This window comes from Oncorhynchus mykiss, chromosome 2 (genome assembly GCF_057628025.1).
Source record: "Oncorhynchus mykiss isolate SJ-2025 chromosome 2, ASM5762802v1, whole genome shotgun sequence".
NCBI classification, from domain to species: Eukaryota; Metazoa; Chordata; class Actinopteri; order Salmoniformes; family Salmonidae; genus Oncorhynchus; species Oncorhynchus mykiss.
This window is the reverse complement of record NC_143023.1, coordinates 87,166,976-87,186,366: the sequence shown is the minus strand read 5'-3', so window position 1 is coordinate 87,186,366 and position 19,391 is coordinate 87,166,976. Positions and strand designations below refer to the sequence as shown.

Here is a 19,391-nt window from a genome sequence, read left to right as displayed (position 1 = left end):
TTAAAATAAACAGATATGGAATCATGTAGTAACAAGGAAAAAAAAGTTAAACAAATCGATACGTTTTATATTTGAGATTCTTCAAAGCAACCACCCTTTGCCTTGACAGCTTTGCAAACTTGTGGATTGTGGAGGCCAGGTCATCTGATGCAGCTCTCCATCCTTCTTGGTCAAATAGCCCTGACACAGCCTGGAGGTGCGTGTTGGGTCATTGTTCAGTTGTAAAACAAATGATAGTGGGACTAAGCGCAAACCAGATGGGATGGCGTGTCGCTGCAGAATGCTGGGGTAGCCATGCTGGTTAAGTGTGTCTTGAAGTCTAAATAAATCACTGACAGTGTCACCAGCAAAGCACCTCCACACCTTCATGCTTCATAGTGGGAACCACACATGCGAAGATCATCCTTCCACTTACTCAGTGTCTAGCAAAGACACAGCGGTTGGAACCAAAAATCTCAAATTTGGACTCCGACGAAAGGACAGATTTCCACTGGTTTAATGTTCATTTCTTGCGTTTCTTGGCCCAAGCAAGTCGCTTCTTTTTGATCCTTTAGTAGTGGTTTCTTTGTAGCAATTTAACCATGGAAGGTCTGATTTACGCAGTCTCCTCTGAACAGCTGATGTTGAGATGTGTCTGTTACTTGAACTCTGAAGCATTTATTTGGGCTGCAATCGGAGGTACAGTTTACTCTAATGAACTTATCCTCTGCAGAAGAGCTAACTCTGGGTCTTCCTTTCCTGTGGTGGTCCTCATGAGAGCCAGTTTCTTCATAGTGCTTTCAAAGTTCTTTGAAATGTTCCACATTGACTGACCTTCATGTCTTAAAGTACAAGGCACACCTGTTAATTGAAACGCATTCCAGGTGACTACCTCATGAAGCTGGTTGAGAGAATGCCTAGAGTGTAAAAAGCTGTCATCAAAGCAAAGGGTGGCTACTTGAAGAATCTGAAATCTATTTTGATTTGTTTAACACTTTTTTGGTTACTACATGATTCCATGTGTTATTATTCACTATTCTACAATGTAGAAAATAGTAAAAATAAGAGAACTCCTGGAATGAGTAGGTGTGTCAACTTTTGACTGGTACTGTATATCGATAACTACATGTGAAAATATTTTAAAATGCATTAAAATACATTTCGGAAACATTTAACATATTTTGTGATATGTTTTACATATGTTGGAATGTATTTAAAATGTTTTAAATATATAACATGCATCCTAAATAAATGTAAAAATATATTGAAATTGTTTTTCTTTTTTTTGTATGGGAAAATCTGACAGACCCATCTGCAACAATCACAGCTGTTTTATGAAGATTAGAGATGCTCTCACCCATGGGGTTGGCAGTGGAGTCCACCAGCACAGAGGCAGTATTCCCTCGGCCCCTCCACGTCCCAGGACAGCATGTCCATCAGCAAGTTAGGGTGGCTGTTGCACGCTTCACCCTTATCCGGCCTGGGCTGGCACACTGGGAAGAGCAGCTCTGCAACCACCATGAGAAGGACAGAGAGAGAGAGAGAGAGAGAGAGAGAGATGGGGAAGCAGAGGAGGAGGGGGACAAGGGTTGAAGAAAGCATAATAGACAAGGAAGGGGAATGCATGAACCTCATAGGAAAGAATGAAGTGGGTACAGGCTGGGCTCTAATTTGCAACATTATTGGTCACATATGCTCCTAAATATTTAGCTGTGCTGTGCAGTGCACCTGGAATGCTGATTTGGTAGCCTAGAAAAATATTCATCCAGATAATATATTAAATGTCAAAATGTGTCGTTGGAAGCAAGCAAAGTTGTTACATTTGTGTCTCATTTGTCTCTGTCTCATACAAATAAGCGACATAAGAGGCCGCTTAGGGTCCCGTGGCCACTAGGGGACCCCCTCCCAATTATTATTATAATTTTTTTTACAAATATGGTAGTGCATCAGCAGTTTTACTTGTGTTATGTCAGTCACTCAATTAGCCCATGTCAGCTAAATTTTTTAGATTGCTAGGTCTAACCAGCTATCTAAAAATGTTAGCTGACATGGGCTAATTAACAACCAGGCACCCAGGGCACTTGCACATGTGGTCTGACCTGCAGGGGGCCCCCATTCAGTTTGTTAGTCACCCAGATATATGAACATGGCATTAAGTCAAGGCAAAAGGTGTGGAACTGCAGGAAAATGTATTTTCTCCACTGCCAGGACAACTCATCACAAGAAAAAAAATGGCTACCTCTCTGTTTAGCGCAAAAATCACACCGAGAGCCAACAACTGACCACTTACGCAATGTGGACGTTTACGCTCATTCTTCAAAATAAAGGCCTGAAACTACGTCTAAAGACTGTAGACACCTTAGGGAAGCCACAGAAAAAAGGAATCTGGCTGATATCCCTTTCAATGGGCAATAGGGATGCATAGAAAGACAGGGGTTTCAAAATAAGAGTCACTTCCTGATTAGACTTTTCTCAGGATTTCACCTGCAATATCAGTTCTGTTATACTCAGACAATATTTTTACAGTTTTGGAAACTTTAGTGTTTTTTCTATCCTAAGCTGTCAATTATATGCATATTCTAGCATCTGGTCCTGAGAAATAGGCCGTTTACTTTGGGAACGTTATTTTTCCAAACATAAAAATAGTGCCCCCTAGCTTCAAGAGGTTTAGAATCATGGTTTCAGGGGAGAAAGAGGACCAGTAAGAAACAAAATACTTTAACACAAACAATACCTTGAACAGTTAATTAAATAGATAGGTAGGTTTGTGTTTGACCATATACCTTTGAGAACGGCACAGCAGTGTTTTGGCTTACAGTCACTCTGGTACTGACAGATGCTGCCTGCATTGCCCTTGGTGGCATTCTTAGTGCACTGTCCCCACACACACATCTGGTCTGAACAACACTCTTCATCCTTTGTGCAGGTCTAAAAAAAAAAAAACACATTAGTAATGGTCATAGTTTTTGTGATTGGAACAAGCTGGGAATCAGAGACATAATCTAGACCAGGGATGGCCCGCAGACCAATTGGAGTGTATTGATGTGGGTACGCAGACCCACAAGCCACTGCTGACCCTCATTAGTAGTTCTGATTTTTTGTGGCCCCCACCCCCATCAAAGATGCCCATCCCTGATCTAGAACTTCACAAGATCTGGAATATCATCAGAAGTACACAACAAACTTGGGTTCATTGCATTTGTTTACATCCCTTTCTCAACTCAATGTAAGGCTGAATTTTGACTCAGGATTGGGATGAAAATAAGATGTTAATCCCCAAAAAAAGACTCACCATATCAACATCTTTGCAGGGGAGGCACTTGGAGTTTACTATCTCATATAGGCAGTAACTGTTCTTACCACAATCTTCATCAAGCATGCATTCCTGGTAAGAGAAATCACATTCAGACAGGACCAACCAGCATCCACATAACACACCATCCAACCCCCCTCCCACACAGGTACACCTATATTCCCTGTTTTATTAACCTGTCCAATTTCCACAGCATTTGTTTTCACACAAATGCTTTGCTCATTAAGGGATGTGCATATACCTTTACATTGAGTACAGATGGATTGGATGGCTAAAAATCAAGAAATTCCAGTTAAATGGTGTTCTTGTTACAGACTGAACACTGGCCCTCTATCGGCCTGAGGAAACAGCTTCTGCCAAAAAGTAGTCATCTAAACCTCGTGATTAACTTTATCTCTTCATGCTATGTGGAGTCGGAGAAACTCAGCAGGCTTACAAAAACAACATACTTTGTCAGAGAGCTCCCAAAGTCTGTCAGCCTTGAGCACTTGGCTACTGAGAATGGAGACCTGACGGGTCTGTGGATATGCCTAACACGGTCTTCTCCCACACCTAGCAACATGAGAATACAGCATTTCACTACACAAACAGTACCCGATTCACTTGCCATGAATAAACCTGAACCCTTTATTGTTTCATAACATTGGCTGTGTGTGGTGTGCGCCATCATGACCTAATTATTTCCATTGTGGGAAGTCAAGATGTGAGCATACACAGTGTATTATGATGTGTTTTTGTTTCAATCTCTTTTACACTCCATTGAACCACAAAGACATGTACTGTATCAAATAACAGGCAGGATCAAACACACATCCCCACCTTCCATCTCCATGGCAGCCTGGACTAGTCTAGACAGATGCGGGTTGTGTCACTAACAGCAGTCTGGCAACCATCAACAGTAAGAATTTCCTTCACCCGCGTACCACTCAAATCCATCTCAGCCAACCCCTTAGCTCACAAGAAGTAACAATACATATCTAGGATATAGCTTCTTGCTTTATAATGTTCTTATTTCTTGTGTGTTTTTGTTCTACCTTCTGTAATTATTTTGTGATTATTACTGCATTGTTGAGTTTGGAGTTTGCAATGAAGGCATTTCACTGTACTTGAGCACGTGACATTAAAACATAAGAAATATCTCTGCAAAAGCTTCAGTAAAAAAAATGATTCCCAGTTCACCAGACGGGATAACTCAGTGTTGGGGGACTGGAGGAGACACTGTGGAAGACATGCTGCTCACCAACCCTAATACCCTGTAATTCTGTTGATAAAGCACAGCTGTTTAGGCATCATACTGTGCATAGGGCTGCTCTTCATTTTTCCCAAAGCAGAACATTTTCCCCTCACTAAATATTTAACCAAACTTATCTCTGTGGAGAAGCCCACACAGCAGCAAAATTAAGTAGACATAAGTTTAAAAAAAAGTAAAATGACCCAAGTGCAAGTCATTTGAGGTTTCCAGCAGGCTGTTTCCATGCATTTTTTATGTCTATTAATTCAACCACATTCTGTAATGATGCCAGGAAAGGCATCAAAACACTGCCATAAAATCTCCAATGGTGAAACAGCCTGCGGAATAATGGCTTAATATTGGTGTACTCATGATTTTTAAAAGTGTAAAGTAAATGGCCACCTCTTTAAAATACACTATGATCTCATTCATTATAAAAGACAGACAGACAATCTATTCACAAAGTTGTAAAGTGTTCCTGCAGTAGCTGAGAAATTACTTGGAAAAGAACACTGGTTTGAAAACGGGGGCAACAGGATACATTGTTTCAGTCTCAAAACAAACTGTACCCAGTTCCCTCCTTCCTTGCATAATGAGCTGTTCGATGAGGAAAAGGTTAAATAACAAAAGAGCAGAGAAAATAGGCAATGGTAGAACAGCTGGGTTTAAGTTATTCAACAGGCTTCGCCTTGGATAGAAAGGCGTCTCTAGGCTCTCTAGTACTCATTTGTTTTAGAGGAATAGCAATTGACTTAATTATTGTCTTGATGCTCCACCTCAATAAACTTACTTAGCTATATCACATAGTATCCAAACAATACACATCAGGTTTGGGATCAATTGCACTTCAATTCCTGCATATTCAGGAGATAAAACTTTGATAAATTTGACCTAAAAATTACCTGAGATAATATTGAAACATCTAAGGTTTATATTACCATACACGTCCTCTAGCGTGGGGACGAGGTTTCTTCAACTGTCATACCCTGCTATGGTCTCACCTCATTCCATCTGGCTATTATTCAACATATACAAACATCCTTGTCTGAATAGAATAACTGTCATGGGATTGTTTTGATGATCAGTACCCAGCTGTTTGCAGACTTGGGAGCTGAAACACCTCGTACCTCAAACTGGTTTGCATTAAACTCCTTGTGATCCTTTTTTCAGCACCTAACAAATCAAAAAATATATATAATACAAACTCACATGATCAACTTCGTTCCATTGGCCATTGATCTCGATATGGGTCTGGAAGTGAGTCCCCCCTGTTCTGTTGTCCATTTCCTAAAAGAGAAACCAGATACTTTCCTTGTCAGAAAACCTAAACATTTAATGCCAAAATAACCAACCATTGTTGTCTGATCTCCCTCTAGAATATAAAACATCCAGATAAAATGTACATGTTGATGACTTGTGACATGCATCCACACAATCTTGCATCATTACCTCACCCTGTTTGTAGTGCACCTACCTTGTCAATCCTCTCCGCCATGTAAACAGTGTGGTTCCTGTTGTCCCTATATGTACTGGTCTCATTGTGGTAGTTTGGAAGCAAATCCTGTATATTAAGCAATGATTTGGCACTCTCATTGACCATCTATGAGAAAAAGTGATAAACATTAAAATTGTGAGCGCATCTTGTTTGTTCCACAGTTCATATCTCTGGTTCTATGATAGACCATGCAACATACAATTTAAATCCTTTCATTTATTAAATAGCACTTAAAGTACAATACAGACATACAGTACATTAATATTTACCAACAACTGATGTGTGGGGGGAAAAACAGTAGACTACAAGGAAAGCAGGCTACAGGCTATTAATCAGGTATAATAAAAACACACAGCCTGGCTCTACCCATGGCCACAACGTCAAACGTTTCCCTGGAATTAAAAACGTATTGTAAATAGTCTGCTATTAAAAATAATTAAAGGATAGTTGTAAATAGTCTATTGAATTACAGTGTATTATTACATATAGCTGAATGGAACATTTACCTGATCCACAGCTTCCTCCAGTACGTGCTGCGTGTCCTCCATCAACATCTCCACCTCTCGGAACATTTCGTTTAGAGTCGCATGACCTCCATTCAAATGGTCCTCGAAACTAACACCAGTTATCGAGATGTCCGGGATGGTCTTCGGGCTCGAGATTCCATTCACTAAACACAAACAAAAAGTAAGCGCTGCAACCTGCATCATCCTCGTGGTGGGACCAGACATACTTGTACCAACAGCATGCAAAGACGCTGACGCACACAAAGCACAGCTGTTTTATTTGGAAACTCAAAAGGGAAAAAAGAAACCGGAAAAAGAATCATGGTATTTTTAACGGGATCTATGGTAAGTATAAAGCCAAAGTTTTGGGATCCAGAATGCATTGTATTATCTAAATGGTTATTGGGATTCTGAGGATTCTGATTCTATTGTTGCTGCTGCTTCTATTGATGGTGATGATAATTAAAAATGTCCCTTAATCAGCACATTTTCTTACCTTAAGGATATTGTCTTTGGATGTTACATGTTTTAACACTAGAATTTACCTATTATTTTGTTCACACTATCACCATACATTCATTATAGGCCCTAGGACTACTATTGTGGATTAATATGCTTAAAACACAATAGCATATCACTGGCTAAGTAAATATACATTTTGGAATAAGCACATTTCTCATATTTAAAAAAAAAAACTTTAGTTATGTGGCATGAAATGCAGAGCGTGAAGTTGACAGAGTTGTCTAATGCTGTGCCGGAAGCGTGACCATATATAGAAAGTATATATGGCGGATTTGCAATACACTGTTAGTCCTGTAGATGGGTATGTAGGTCTAATCCTTTTTTCAGACGCATGTAGTCCAGGGACATACGATCAGTCTATGATTCCGTGGGAAAATTCAACGAAAACAACACTTTTTTACACAATCAAATGATCTTTGATAGTTATTTGATTATTTATTTTTACAATATGTTTCCATAATTCAAATGTATGGGATCCATAACTCACTTGTAGGTACTCACAGAGGCCCCTAGGGCCATTGGCCCCCTCTTGAAATGTGCTTATCATACATAGCTCATTGATCATATCTAGATTCACTTTGCTGTGTGGCTGCTTTGTCAAACAGAAGCTTTAATATGTTACTCCTCGAACACACTGACAGTGTCATTGCATTTTGGTACACCAGAATGGAACGCTACATTTACCTTGCACCATTGCGTTGCAGAGGCAGTTGCAGTGAGTTCTCTGTGGTGCATGTGTTGGATTTATCGAACGTATGCATCAAACTGTATGTGTAGATGGCTTGACAGAAATGGTAGCAGAAGATGAATGGTAAACTTTTGTTGCACACATATCCAGATGGTGCTGCGTCCCATTTTGTGCAATGACGCTGTAGGTGTGATCAAGACATTTACAAAATAGCCTCCAACACTCTAGTCAGCAAACTGGATGTAGTCTATCACAGTGCCATCCGTTTTATCACCAAAGCCCCATATACTACCCATGATTGTGTGAGAAGGAGAAGTTGATATGTCTCTGGAACTCAAGCCCTCCAAGTGGACAGCTGTCACTGGGCAATAAAACATCATGCAATGTGGAGGAGTGCCCAGCCCTCTTTGAGTGTGTGTTTGTGTTATGTCTTTCCTAATCTCTCATGGGCAGACAAGTAAACATAAATGGTACCGTAGATTTAAGCAATAAGGCTGGAGCGGGTGTGGTATATGGCCAATATACCACGGCTAAGGACTGTTCATATGCACGACAGGGCTGTGTTCAACGCAAAGTGAAATGTACCACACACCCCTGAGGTACGTTATTGCCATTATAAACTGGTTACCAATGTAATTAGAGCAGTAAAAATAAATGTTTTGTTGTACCCGTGGTATACGGTTTGATATACCAAGGCTGACAGCCAATCAGCCGTCAGGGCTCAAACCACCCAGTTTATAACTGTCTTTATACTATGGACACTGATAGCTAACTAGCAGAAATAGTTCCGGTGCTTGGATTTTTCGTCCATGGTTATTTGGGCAAATCATGATTTCAAACATAGCCGCGGGAAGTAGGGGTGGTGAGGGTGCTGCAGCACCCCATGAAAAATCTGAATTTAAAATATATATTTATAACAACAACAAAAAATTCACAATAGTAGTGCACTGGGCATTTTCTAGTATTAGCATACCAATATAGACCGATATACTGTAGATGTATGTAGCACAAGCAAAACAAATGTATGCATCTTTGCTTTGACAAAAAAAGGTAGTTATACTGTATAATTAAGTATCTTGCAGGATTAAATATTTGGAATTGTAAGAGTTGTTGCCCTGTCCCTTTCTCTGCAATTGTCATTCTAATGGGATCCAGAAAAAAACAAAACCCGGTCCTCAAACATTTACAGTACCAGCCAAAAGTTTGGACACAAGGGTTTTTCTTTATTTTACTATTTTCTACATTGTAGAATAATAGTGAAGACATCAAAATGATGAAATAACACGTATGGAATCATGTACTGTAGTAACCAAAAAGGTGTTAAACAAATCAAAATATGTTTTGTATTTTAGATTCTTCATAGTAGCCACCCTTTGCACACTCTTGGCATTCTCTCAAACAGCTTCACATGGAATGCATTTCCAACGGTCTTGAAGGAGTTCCCACATATGCTGAGCACTTGTTGGCTGCTTTTCCTTCACTCTGCGGTCCAACTCATCCCAAACCATCTCAATTGGGTTGAGGTCAGGTGATTGTGGAGGCCAGGTCATCTGATGCAGCACTCCATCACTCTCCTTCTTGGTGAAATAGCCCTTACACAGCCTAGAGATGTACAGTGAGGGTAAAAAGTATTTGAGCCTCTGCTGATTTTGTACGTTTGCCCACTGACAAAGAAATGATCAGTCTATAATTTTAATGGTAGGTTTATTTGAACAGTGAGAGACAGAATAACAACAAAAATATCCAGAAAAACGCATGTCAAAATTCTAATAAATTGATTTGCATTTTAATGAGGGAAATAAGTATTTGACCCCCTCTCAATCAGAAAGATTTCTGGCTCCCAGTCTTTTATACAGGTAACAAGCTGAGATTAGAGCACACTCTTAAAGGGAGTGCTCCTAATCTCAGCTTGTTACCTGTATAAAATATACCTGTCCACAGAAGCAATCAATCAATCAATCAGATTCGAAACTCTCCACCATGGCCAAGACAAAGAGCTCTCCAAGGATGTCAGGGACAAGATTGTAGACCTACACAAGGCAGGATGGAATGGGCTACAAGACCATCGCCAAGCAGCTTGGTGAGAAGGTGACAACAGTTGGTGTGATTATTCGCAAATGGAAGAAACACAAAAGAACTGTCAATCTCCCTCGGCCTGGGGCTCCATGCAAGATCTCACCTCGTGGAGTTGCAATGATCATGAGAACGGTGAGGAATCAGCCCAGAACTACACGGGAGGATCTTGTCAATGATCTCAAAGCAGCTGGGACCATAGTCACCAAGAAAACAAACTGATAACACATTACACCGCGAAGGACTGAAATCCTGCAGCGCCCGCAAGGTCCCCCTGCTCAAGAAAGAACATATACATGCCCATCTGAAGTTTGCCAACGAACATCTGAATGATTCAGAGGACAACTGGGTGAAAGTGTTGTGGTCAGATGAGACCAAAATGGAGCTCTTTGGCATCAACTCAACTCGTCGTGTTTGGAGGTGGAGGAATGCTGCCTATGACCCCAACAACACCATCCCCGCCGTCAAACATGGAGGTGGAAACATTATGCATTGGGGGTGTTTTTCTGCTAAGGGGACAGGACAACTTCACCCCATCAAAGGGACGATGGACGGGGCCATGTACCGTCAAATCTTGGGTGAGAACCTCCTTCCCTCGGCCAGGGCATTGAAAATCGGTCGAGGATGGGTATTCCAGCATGACAATGACCCAAAACACACGGCCAAGGCAACAAAGGAGTGGCTCAAGAAAAAGCACATTAAGGTCCTGGAGTGGCCTAGCCAGTCTCCAGACCTTAATCCCATAGAAAGTCTGTGGAGGGAGCTGAAGGTTCGAGTTGCTAAACATCAGCCTCGAAACCTTAATGACTTGGAGAAGATCTGCAAAGAGGAGTGGGACAAAATCCCTCCTGAGATGTGTGCAAACCTGGTGGCCAACTACAAGAAACGTCTGACCTCTGTGCTTTCCAACAAGGGTTTTGCCACCAAGTACTAAGTCATGTTTTGCAGAGGGGTCAAATACTTATTTCCTTAATTAAAATGCAAATCAATTTATAACATTTTTGACATAAGTTTTTCTGGATTTTTGTTGTTGTTATTCTGTCTCTCACAGTTCAAATAAACCTACCATTAAAATTATAGACTGATCATTTCTTTGTCAGTGGACAAATGTACAAAATCAGCAGGGGATCAAATACTTTTTTCCCTCACTGTATTTTGGCTTATTGTCAAATCAAATCAAATTTTATTTGTCACACACACATGGTTAGCAGATGTTAATGCGAGTGTAGCGAAATGCTTGTGCTTCTAGTTCCGACAATGCAGTAATAACCAACGAGTAATCTAACCTAACAATTCCACAACTACTACCTTATACACACACAAGTGTAAAAGGGATAAAGAATATGTACATAAAGATATATGAATGAGTGATGGTACAGAACGGCATAGGCAAGATGCAGTAGATGGTATCGAGTACAGTATATACATATGAGATGAGTAATGTAGGGTATGTAAATGTAACAGTATAACTTTAGTCCGTCCCCTCGCCGGGCTCGAACCAGGGACCCTCTGCACACATCAACAACAGTCACCCACGAAGCATCGTTACCCATCACTCCACAAAAGCCGCGGCCCTTGCAGAGAAAGGGGACCACTACTTCAAGGTCTCAGAGCAAGTGACGTCACCGATTGAAACGCTATTAGCGCGCACCACCACTAACTAGCTAGCCATTTCACATCCGTTACATAAATATAAAGTGGTATAGTTTAAAGTGGCTAGTGATACATGTATTACATAAAGATGCAGTAGATGATATAGAGTACAGTATATACATATACATATGAGATGAGTAATGTAGGTTATGTAAACATTATATTAAGTGGCATTGTTTAAAGTCGCTAGTGATACATTTTTACATCAATTTCTATCCATTTCCATTATTAAAGTGGCTGGAGTTGAGTCAGTATGTTGGCAGCAGCCACTCAATGTTAGTGGTGGCTGTTTAACAGTCTGATGGCCTTGAGATAGAAGCTGTTTTTCAGTCTCTCGGTCCCTGCTTTGATGCACCTGTACTGACCTCGCCTTCTGGATGATAGCAAGGTGAACAGGCAGTGGCTCGGGTGGTTGTTGTCCTTGATGATCTTTATGGCCTTCCTGTGTGTGGTGGTGTAGGTGTCCCGGAGGGCAGGTAGTTTGCCCCCGGTGATGCGTTGTGCAGACCTCACTACCCTCTGGAGAGCCTTACGGTTGTGGGCGGAGCAGTTGCCGTACCAGGCGGTGATACAGCCCGACAGGATGCTCTCGATTGTGCATCTGTAGAAGTTTGTGAGTGCTTGAGAGACTAGTTAAGGAAACCACATATCCTGAGGCTGCATTCATTATAGCTGGGGAAAAACAAAATTATTGTCCAACTAAGCACAAACCAGATGGGATGGCGTATCACTGCAGAATGCTGTGGTAGCCATGCTTGTTAAGGGTGTATCACAGACAGTATCACCAGCAAAGCACCCACACACCATCTCACCTCCTGTGGGAACTACACATGCGGAGATCATCATGTTGCGGTCCTCATGAGAGACAGTTTCATCATAGCGCTTGATGATTTTTGCGACTGCACTTGAAGAAACTTTCAAAGTTCTTGAAATTATCCGGATTGACTGACCTTCATGTCTTAAAGTAATGATGGGCTGTCATTTCTCTTTGCTTATTTGAGCTGTTCTTGCCATAATATGGACTTGGTCTTTTACCAAATAGGGATCTCTTCTGTATATCACCCCAACCTTGTCACAACACAATTGACTCAAATGCATTAAGAATAAAATAAATTCCACAAATTAACTTTTAAGAAGGCACACCTGTTAATTGAAATGTATTCCAGGTGACTACCTCATGAAGCTGGTTTGAGAGAATGCCTATAGTGTGCAAAGCTGTCATCAAGGCAAAGGATGGCTACTTTGAAGAATCTCAAATATATTTAGATTAGTTTTTTGGTTACACTTTTTTGGTTACTACATGATTCCATATGTGTTATTTCATTGTTTTTATGTCTTCACTATTATTCTACAATGTATAAAATAGTAAGAAGAAAGAAAAACCCTTGAATGAGTAGGTGTCCAAACTTTTGACTGGTACTGTATATTCCAGCTCTGATCATACTGAAAACTGAAATTGGGTAGAAGTTTCAATTAGCACCAGAATATGTGACCATTCCCAATGGCAATGTGTCCTATGACCACAGATTCTGATATTTCACCCACACCTGTTGCTAACAGGTGTACAAAATTGAGCATACTGCCATGCAATCTCCATAGCCAAAAATTGGCAGTAGAATGTTTTTTGGAGCTCAGTGACATTCAGTGTGGCACTGTCATAGGATGCCACCTTTCCAACAAGTCAGTTCGTCAAATTTCTGCCCTGCTAGAGCTGCTCCGGTCAACTGTAGGTCCTGTTATTGCGAAATGGAAACGTCTAGGAGCAATAACAGCTCAGCTGCTAAGTGGTAGTTCACACAAGCTCACAGAACAGGACCGCTGAGATGTGTAGCGCATAAAAAGAATCTGTCCTCATTACCGAGTCCTAATCTGACTCTGGATGCAACGTCAGCACAAAAACTGTTTATCTGGAGCTTCATGAAATGGGTTTCCATGGCCGAGCAGCTGCACACAAACATAAGATCACCATGCTTAATGCCAAGCGTCGGCTGGAGTGGTGTAAAGCTGGCCACCATTGGACTCTTTAGCAGTGGAAACGTGTTCTCTGGAGTGATAAATCACGCTTCACCATCTGGCAGTCAAGACGGACAAATCTTGGTTTGGCAGATACCAGGAGAATGCTACCTACTCTGATGCATAGTGCCAACTGTAAAGTTTGGTATGGAAGGAATAATGGTCTGGGGCTGTTTTCCATGGTGTGCTAGGCACCTTAGTTCCAGTAAAGGGAAATCTTAACGCTAGAGCATGCAATGACATTCTAGACGATTCTATGCTTCCAACTTTGTGGCAACAGTTGGAGAAGGCCCTTTCCTGTTTCAGCATGACAATGCCCCCATGCACAAAGCGAGGTCCATACAGAAAGGGTTTGTTGAGATCGGTTTGGAAGAACATGGCTCCAACCCCCGTATCACACACTCACAAACTGAAATCATGTGTTCATTCTACAATCAATTACTGAGTGGGAGACTCAAATATCGCATTATTTTGTATATAGGCTAACATGCAGTTGCTTCCTGTTTCAGTCATGTCTTTGGTCACATTCTTGTGGGGTGGGTCCTACAAAAACACCCTAATGATTAGTTCACAATAGAGCCTTCCACGATGCAGGCAGGATGAAGTTGGCGAAGAGCAACTGCAGAAACTTGCAGTCAAAACTTCATGACCTTTGGTCATATGATTTCTTTAAACATCATGCAGTCAGACATGTAGACACTTTATTAAAAGGCATTGGTCACCGATTTTTTTATATTTTTTAATTGAACCTTTATTTAACTAGGCAAGTCAGTAAATAACAAATTCTTATTTACAATGATGGCCTCACCTGGACGACGCTGGGACAATTGTGCGCCGCCCTATGGGACTCCAATCACGCCCGGATGTGATGCCTTGAGCATCTGTTGGGGGTGTTCCCCTGCGCAGACGTTGCATGCATCAACCAATGGTTGCGTGCCATGTCATCTACTGTGCTACCATTTAGACAAAAGTTAAATATTTCTAAACGCAATTGTTAAAATTCTTAAAAGTTAACTGTGTAAAAAATAAAACAGTTTGTGTCCCTCGGGAAGTCCCTTGGCAATTCTATAGTCTTTATTGGAAAAAGTTGCTGACAGTTGGTCCCAGGACTCGTCTGGCAATAATACTGCGTTCAAAACCAAGTGGGATAGTGTAAATTACCAGTTGTGAAGTCGTAAATACCAGTTGGAGGCATTCAGGCATTCGTTGAGAAACAAAGATTGGCTAATGGCCAACAAGCTGCATCAACGATAAACTAATTATACAGCTATCATGCTTGTAAACAAAGTATAGTGTTAAAAAAAACATGTTAATACATAGCTTTTTATAAATAGTGTTTTGTTGTTACATTTAACTTCCGAAATGCCGTTATCGAGGTAATTTCAATAGTAGGTTACGTCAGAGGTCAGCATGTCAGAGAGTCGTAGCTCAGTGATGATTGACGAGTTTCACACTAGTAATTATGAGTTGGAAGGGCGGTCAAGTAGATTTTACCAAGTCGTATGTAGACCGTCATTGTAAATAAGAATTTGGTCTTAATTGACTTACTTAGTTCAATACAGGTTAAATAAAAATAAAAAAGTTTTTAATTCGGTAAATGCCACCTTCCCATTTGATTTAAATGATGCATTCATTTACGCTTACGTTTCCCCCAAGTACGGATTCCCATTGGACGCTATTACACTGAAGTACCGCCTTTTAAAGATTTTGTCGGGCATTATCAAATAGTCATTGGGCATTATCTACAGCTCCCATTTGAAGGCTACAACTTGAGTACATTTCAGTAGTCAACAGACTGAGCTAGAAGTTGGATACCTTGACGTTAATTGCTCGGTGGACATTTGTAACGCCTGGAGGAAAGTGTATTCTGGATAAAGCAAGGCGTCTTTATTTGGACAGCTGTCATTTTAAAGTTAGTTTCAATTCACACACATATGTAAGTGACTGACAGCTTCTTTCTCATTTCAGCGTGAATGTAGACTACTATCTAAAATTCCGTTGTATTCTGGTGATCTTTTAACACTAAACAAATTGCCTGTATATTCTATTCCATTTTAGCTCGTATTATTTCTGTTCAACGTGTACCACTAAAATATTTATACATTTCTTTAAGAGATGCTATCAGGTTCTGAATACGGTATAATCGTGTTTGGTTACACCGTCCAAGTTGAAAAACATCATGCTCCATATTTTACAACCCTGCACTGTTGGAAAGTCAAGTGTGTTTTAATGGTACATATCAGATTATTTGAGACAATTTAACGATTCAAAAAGCCTTTTAGTCATCAATTTGCTTTGAAAAACGTATTCAACAGGCTGTAGAAACTAATGTACGCAATTATCAAGTTGTTCACGCTGTAACCAAGGCTGTCTTGTCTTGAGGGATGACTTTGGCTCTGTCTGATTTTAAATACTAGTATATGATTGTTAGGGAAATGTTGGCTGGATTGGCCTACCTCCCATCAACAGATCGGAGGTGAGTGGAGCAGGTGCCTCTGGTCCTGTGACCTGTCATATAATTCAGATGGATTTAACGAACTACACCCAAACTCAGTCAGAAAGAAGTTAGTGACTTTGTCCCTTTCAGGTCATTATGAGCCGTTTGTGTTCATTCATGTGAATGCATTTTTTGCAAGGGTGTTCAACTTGGGTGAGGGTTCAGTTCAGCAATGTACAGGTAACTGCCAAAATAAACACCAACTTAGTGTCTTAATAGGGCTTGGGCCACCACGAGCCAGAACCGCTTCAATGCACCTTGGCATAGATTCTACAAGTGTCTGGAACTCTATTGGCGGGATATGATACCTTTTTCTTCCAAGCTAAACTCCATAATTTGATGTTTTGTTGATGTGGTGGAAAACGCTGTCTCGGGTGCCACTCCTGAATCTCCCATATGTTTTCAATTGGGTTGAGATCTGGTAACTGAGATGGCCTTGGCATATGGTTTACATAATTTATCATGCTCATCAAACCATTCAGTGACCACTCGTGCCCTGTGGATGGAGGCATTGGCATCCTATGGGGGCATTGCCATGGTAGCTAAAATTATGGCCTGCCCAAAATGTTTGTACATGATCAAATTTTATTTGTCACATACACATGGTTAGCAATGTTAATGCGAGTGTAGCGGAAGGCTTGTGCTTCTAGTTCCGACAATGCAGTAATAACCAACAAGTAATCTAACCTAACAATTCCACAACTACCTTATACACACAAGTGTAAAGGGATCAAGAATATGTACATAAAGATAAATGAATGAGTGATGGTACAGAACGGCACAGGCAAGATGCAGTAGATGGTATAGAGTACAGTATATACATATGAGAAGAGTAATGTAGGGTATGTAAACATTATATTAAGTGGCATTGTTTAAAGTGGCTAGTGATACATCAATTTTTCCCATATTAAAGTGGCTGGAGTTGACTCAGTATGTTGGCAGCAGCCACTCAATGTTAGTGATGGCTGTTTAACAGTCTGATGGCCTTGAGATAGAAGCTGTTTTTCAGTCTCTCGGACCCTGCTTTGATGAACCTGTACTGACCTCGCCTTCTGGATGATGGCTGGGTGAACAGGCAGTGGCTCGGGTGGTTGTTGTCCTTGATGATCTTTATGGCCTTCCTGTGACATCGGGTGGTGTAGGTGAATTGGAGGGCAGGTAGTTTGCCCCCGGTGATGCGTTGTGCAGACCTCACTACCCTCTGGAGAGCCTTACGGTTGTGGGCGGAGCAGTTGCCGTACCAGGCGGTGATACAGCCCGACGGGATGGGATGCTCTCGATTGTGCATCTGTAAAAGTTTGAGTGCTTTTGGTGACAAGCTGAATTTCTTCAGCCTCCTGAGGTTGAAGAGGCGCTGTTGCGCCTTCTTCACCACGCTGTCTGTGTGGGTGGACCAATTCAGTTTGTCCGTGATGTGTACTCCGAGGAACTTAACTTACTACCCTCTCCACTACTGTCCCGTCGATGTGGATAGGGGGGTGCTCCCTCTGCTCTTTCCTGAAGTCCACGATCATCTCCTTTGTTTTGTTGATGAGTATGAGGTTATTTTCCTGACACCACACTCCGAGGGCCCTCACCTCCTCCCTGTAGGCCGTCTCGTCGTTGTTGGTAATCAAGCCTACCACTGTAGTGTCGTCTGCAAACTTGATGATTGAGTTGGAGGCGTGCATGGCCATGCAGTCGTGGGTGAACAGGGAGTACAGGAGAGGGCTCAGAACGCACCCTTGTGGGGCCCCAGTGTTGATCAGTGGGGTGGAGATGTTGTTACCTACCCTCACCACCTGGGGGCGGCCCGTCAGGAAGTCCAGTACCCAATTGCACAGGGCGGGGTCGAGACCCAGGGTCTCAAGCTTAATGACGAGTTTGGAGGGTACTATGGTGTTAAATGCTGAGCTGTAGTCGATGAACAGCATTTTCACATAGGTATTCTTCTTGTCCAGATGGGTTAGGGCATTGTGGTTGCGATTGCGTCGTCTGTGGACTTATTGGGGCGATAAGCAAATTGGAGTGGGTCTAGGGTGTCGGGTAGGGTGGAGATGATATGGTCCTTGACTAGTCTCAAAGCCCTTCATGATGACTGAATTGAGTGCTACGGGGCGGTAGTCGTTTAGCTCAGTTACCTTAGCTTTCTTGGGAACAGGAACAATGGTGGCCCTCTTGAAGCATGTCGGAACAGCAGACTGGGATAAAGATTGATTAAATATGTCCGTAAACACACCAGCTGGTCTGCGCATGCTCTGAGGACGCGGCTGGGGATGCCGTCTAGGCCTGCAGCCTTGCGAGGGTTAACACGTTCAAATGTTTTACTCACGTCGGCTGCAGTGAAGTAGAGTCCGCAGGTTTTGGTAGCGGGCCGTGTCAATGGCACTGTATTGTCCTCAAAGCGAGCAATGAAGTTGTTTAGTCTGTCTGGGAGCAAGACATCCTGGTCCTCGACGGGGCTGGTTTTCTTTTTGTAATCTATGATTTGACTGTAGACTCTGCCACATACCTCTTGTGTCTGAGCCGTTGAATTGCGACTCTACTTTGTCTCTATACTGACGCTTAGCTTGTTTGAGACAATGGCTACACTGTTTGTATTTGGTCATGTTTCCAGTCACCTTGCCCTGGTTAAAAGCAATGGTTCGCTCTTTCAGTTTTCTGCGAATGCTGCCATCAATCCACGGTTTCTGGTTTGGGAATGTTTTAATAGTTGCTGTGGGTACAACATCGGCAATGCACTTGCTAATTTACTCGCTCACCATAAGCCTGATCGGATGTTAAGCGCTTCATCAACTCAGGAACCACACCTGTGTGGAAGCACTTGCTTTCAATATACTTTGTATCACTCATCTACGCAAGTGTTCCCATTTATTTGGTAAAATATCTGTATATTGGTCTTGTCAGAACTGAAAAGCCCCTTTCAAAACATGCGTTCTGTAAACGACCACTAGAAAAACAATTGGCACAAGGAGCTTAAAGGTGCCATATGCAGAAATGGCTGTCAATTCCTGGCTAGTTTGCCTAATTTCAGTTTGACAAAACAAGCAGTGAGAACGTTTCTTTAACCAAAAATATTGTATTTTCAGCTGTTTGAAGCTGGTGAACAAAAGTAAGATGCTAAAACAATGCTTAAGAACAGAAAGCATAGAAATTAAACAGATCTACCAGTTAGACTTGCTTTCAATGTGAATGACAAATCTGTAAATCACATTTCTATGTGAATTTGGTGGGTTGCCCAAAAACTTGCATATTGCAGCTTTAAGTATGAGTGAAAGGTCGTTAGACAAATCCCTACCAAATGGTTATTTTCCTTGGACTATTACCAACTTAAAGGTGTGTTGACACATCTTTGCACTACTTATTCATTTTATAGAGGCTAGAATTGAAAGTGTGAAACAACATTATATGAATGTATTTGTCACATTTGGGTTAAGATTTC

At 41.5% G+C, this 19,391-nt stretch overlaps 2 protein-coding genes across 11 annotated transcripts in view; one reads left to right on the top strand and one right to left on the bottom strand.

Moving 5' to 3' along the window:
• The window catches only part of dkk3b (dickkopf WNT signaling pathway inhibitor 3b), an 8,639-nt gene extending 1,426 nt beyond the window's left edge, over positions 1-7,213 (bottom strand). Inside the window, exons 1-6 of the mRNA XM_021575509.3 lie at positions 6,525-7,213; positions 5,998-6,123; positions 5,733-5,810; positions 3,272-3,364; positions 2,763-2,907; positions 1,337-1,487 (exon numbers count right to left, since the gene is read on the bottom strand). Of these exons, the coding sequence (XP_021431184.2) occupies positions 1,337-1,487; positions 2,763-2,907; positions 3,272-3,364; positions 5,733-5,810; positions 5,998-6,123; positions 6,525-6,749 (818 nt within the window). The 5' untranslated portion in view covers positions 6,750-7,213. The remainder of the gene's footprint in view (positions 1-1,336; positions 1,488-2,762; positions 2,908-3,271; positions 3,365-5,732; positions 5,811-5,997; positions 6,124-6,524) is intronic.
• A 7,942-nt stretch (positions 7,214-15,155) lies between these two features.
• The window catches only part of mical2b (microtubule associated monooxygenase, calponin and LIM domain containing 2b), an 89,419-nt gene continuing 85,183 nt past the window's right edge, over positions 15,156-19,391 (top strand). For 7 of the 10 annotated variants that reach the window (XM_090211449.1, XM_021575478.3, XM_036958151.2 and 4 more), the window contains exon 1: positions 15,156-15,409. The gene's annotated coding sequence lies outside the window, so the exon portion shown is untranslated. The remainder of the gene's footprint in view (positions 15,410-19,391) is intronic. The other 3 variants (XM_090211453.1, XM_090211439.1, XM_036958150.2) reach the window with 1 other exon arrangement.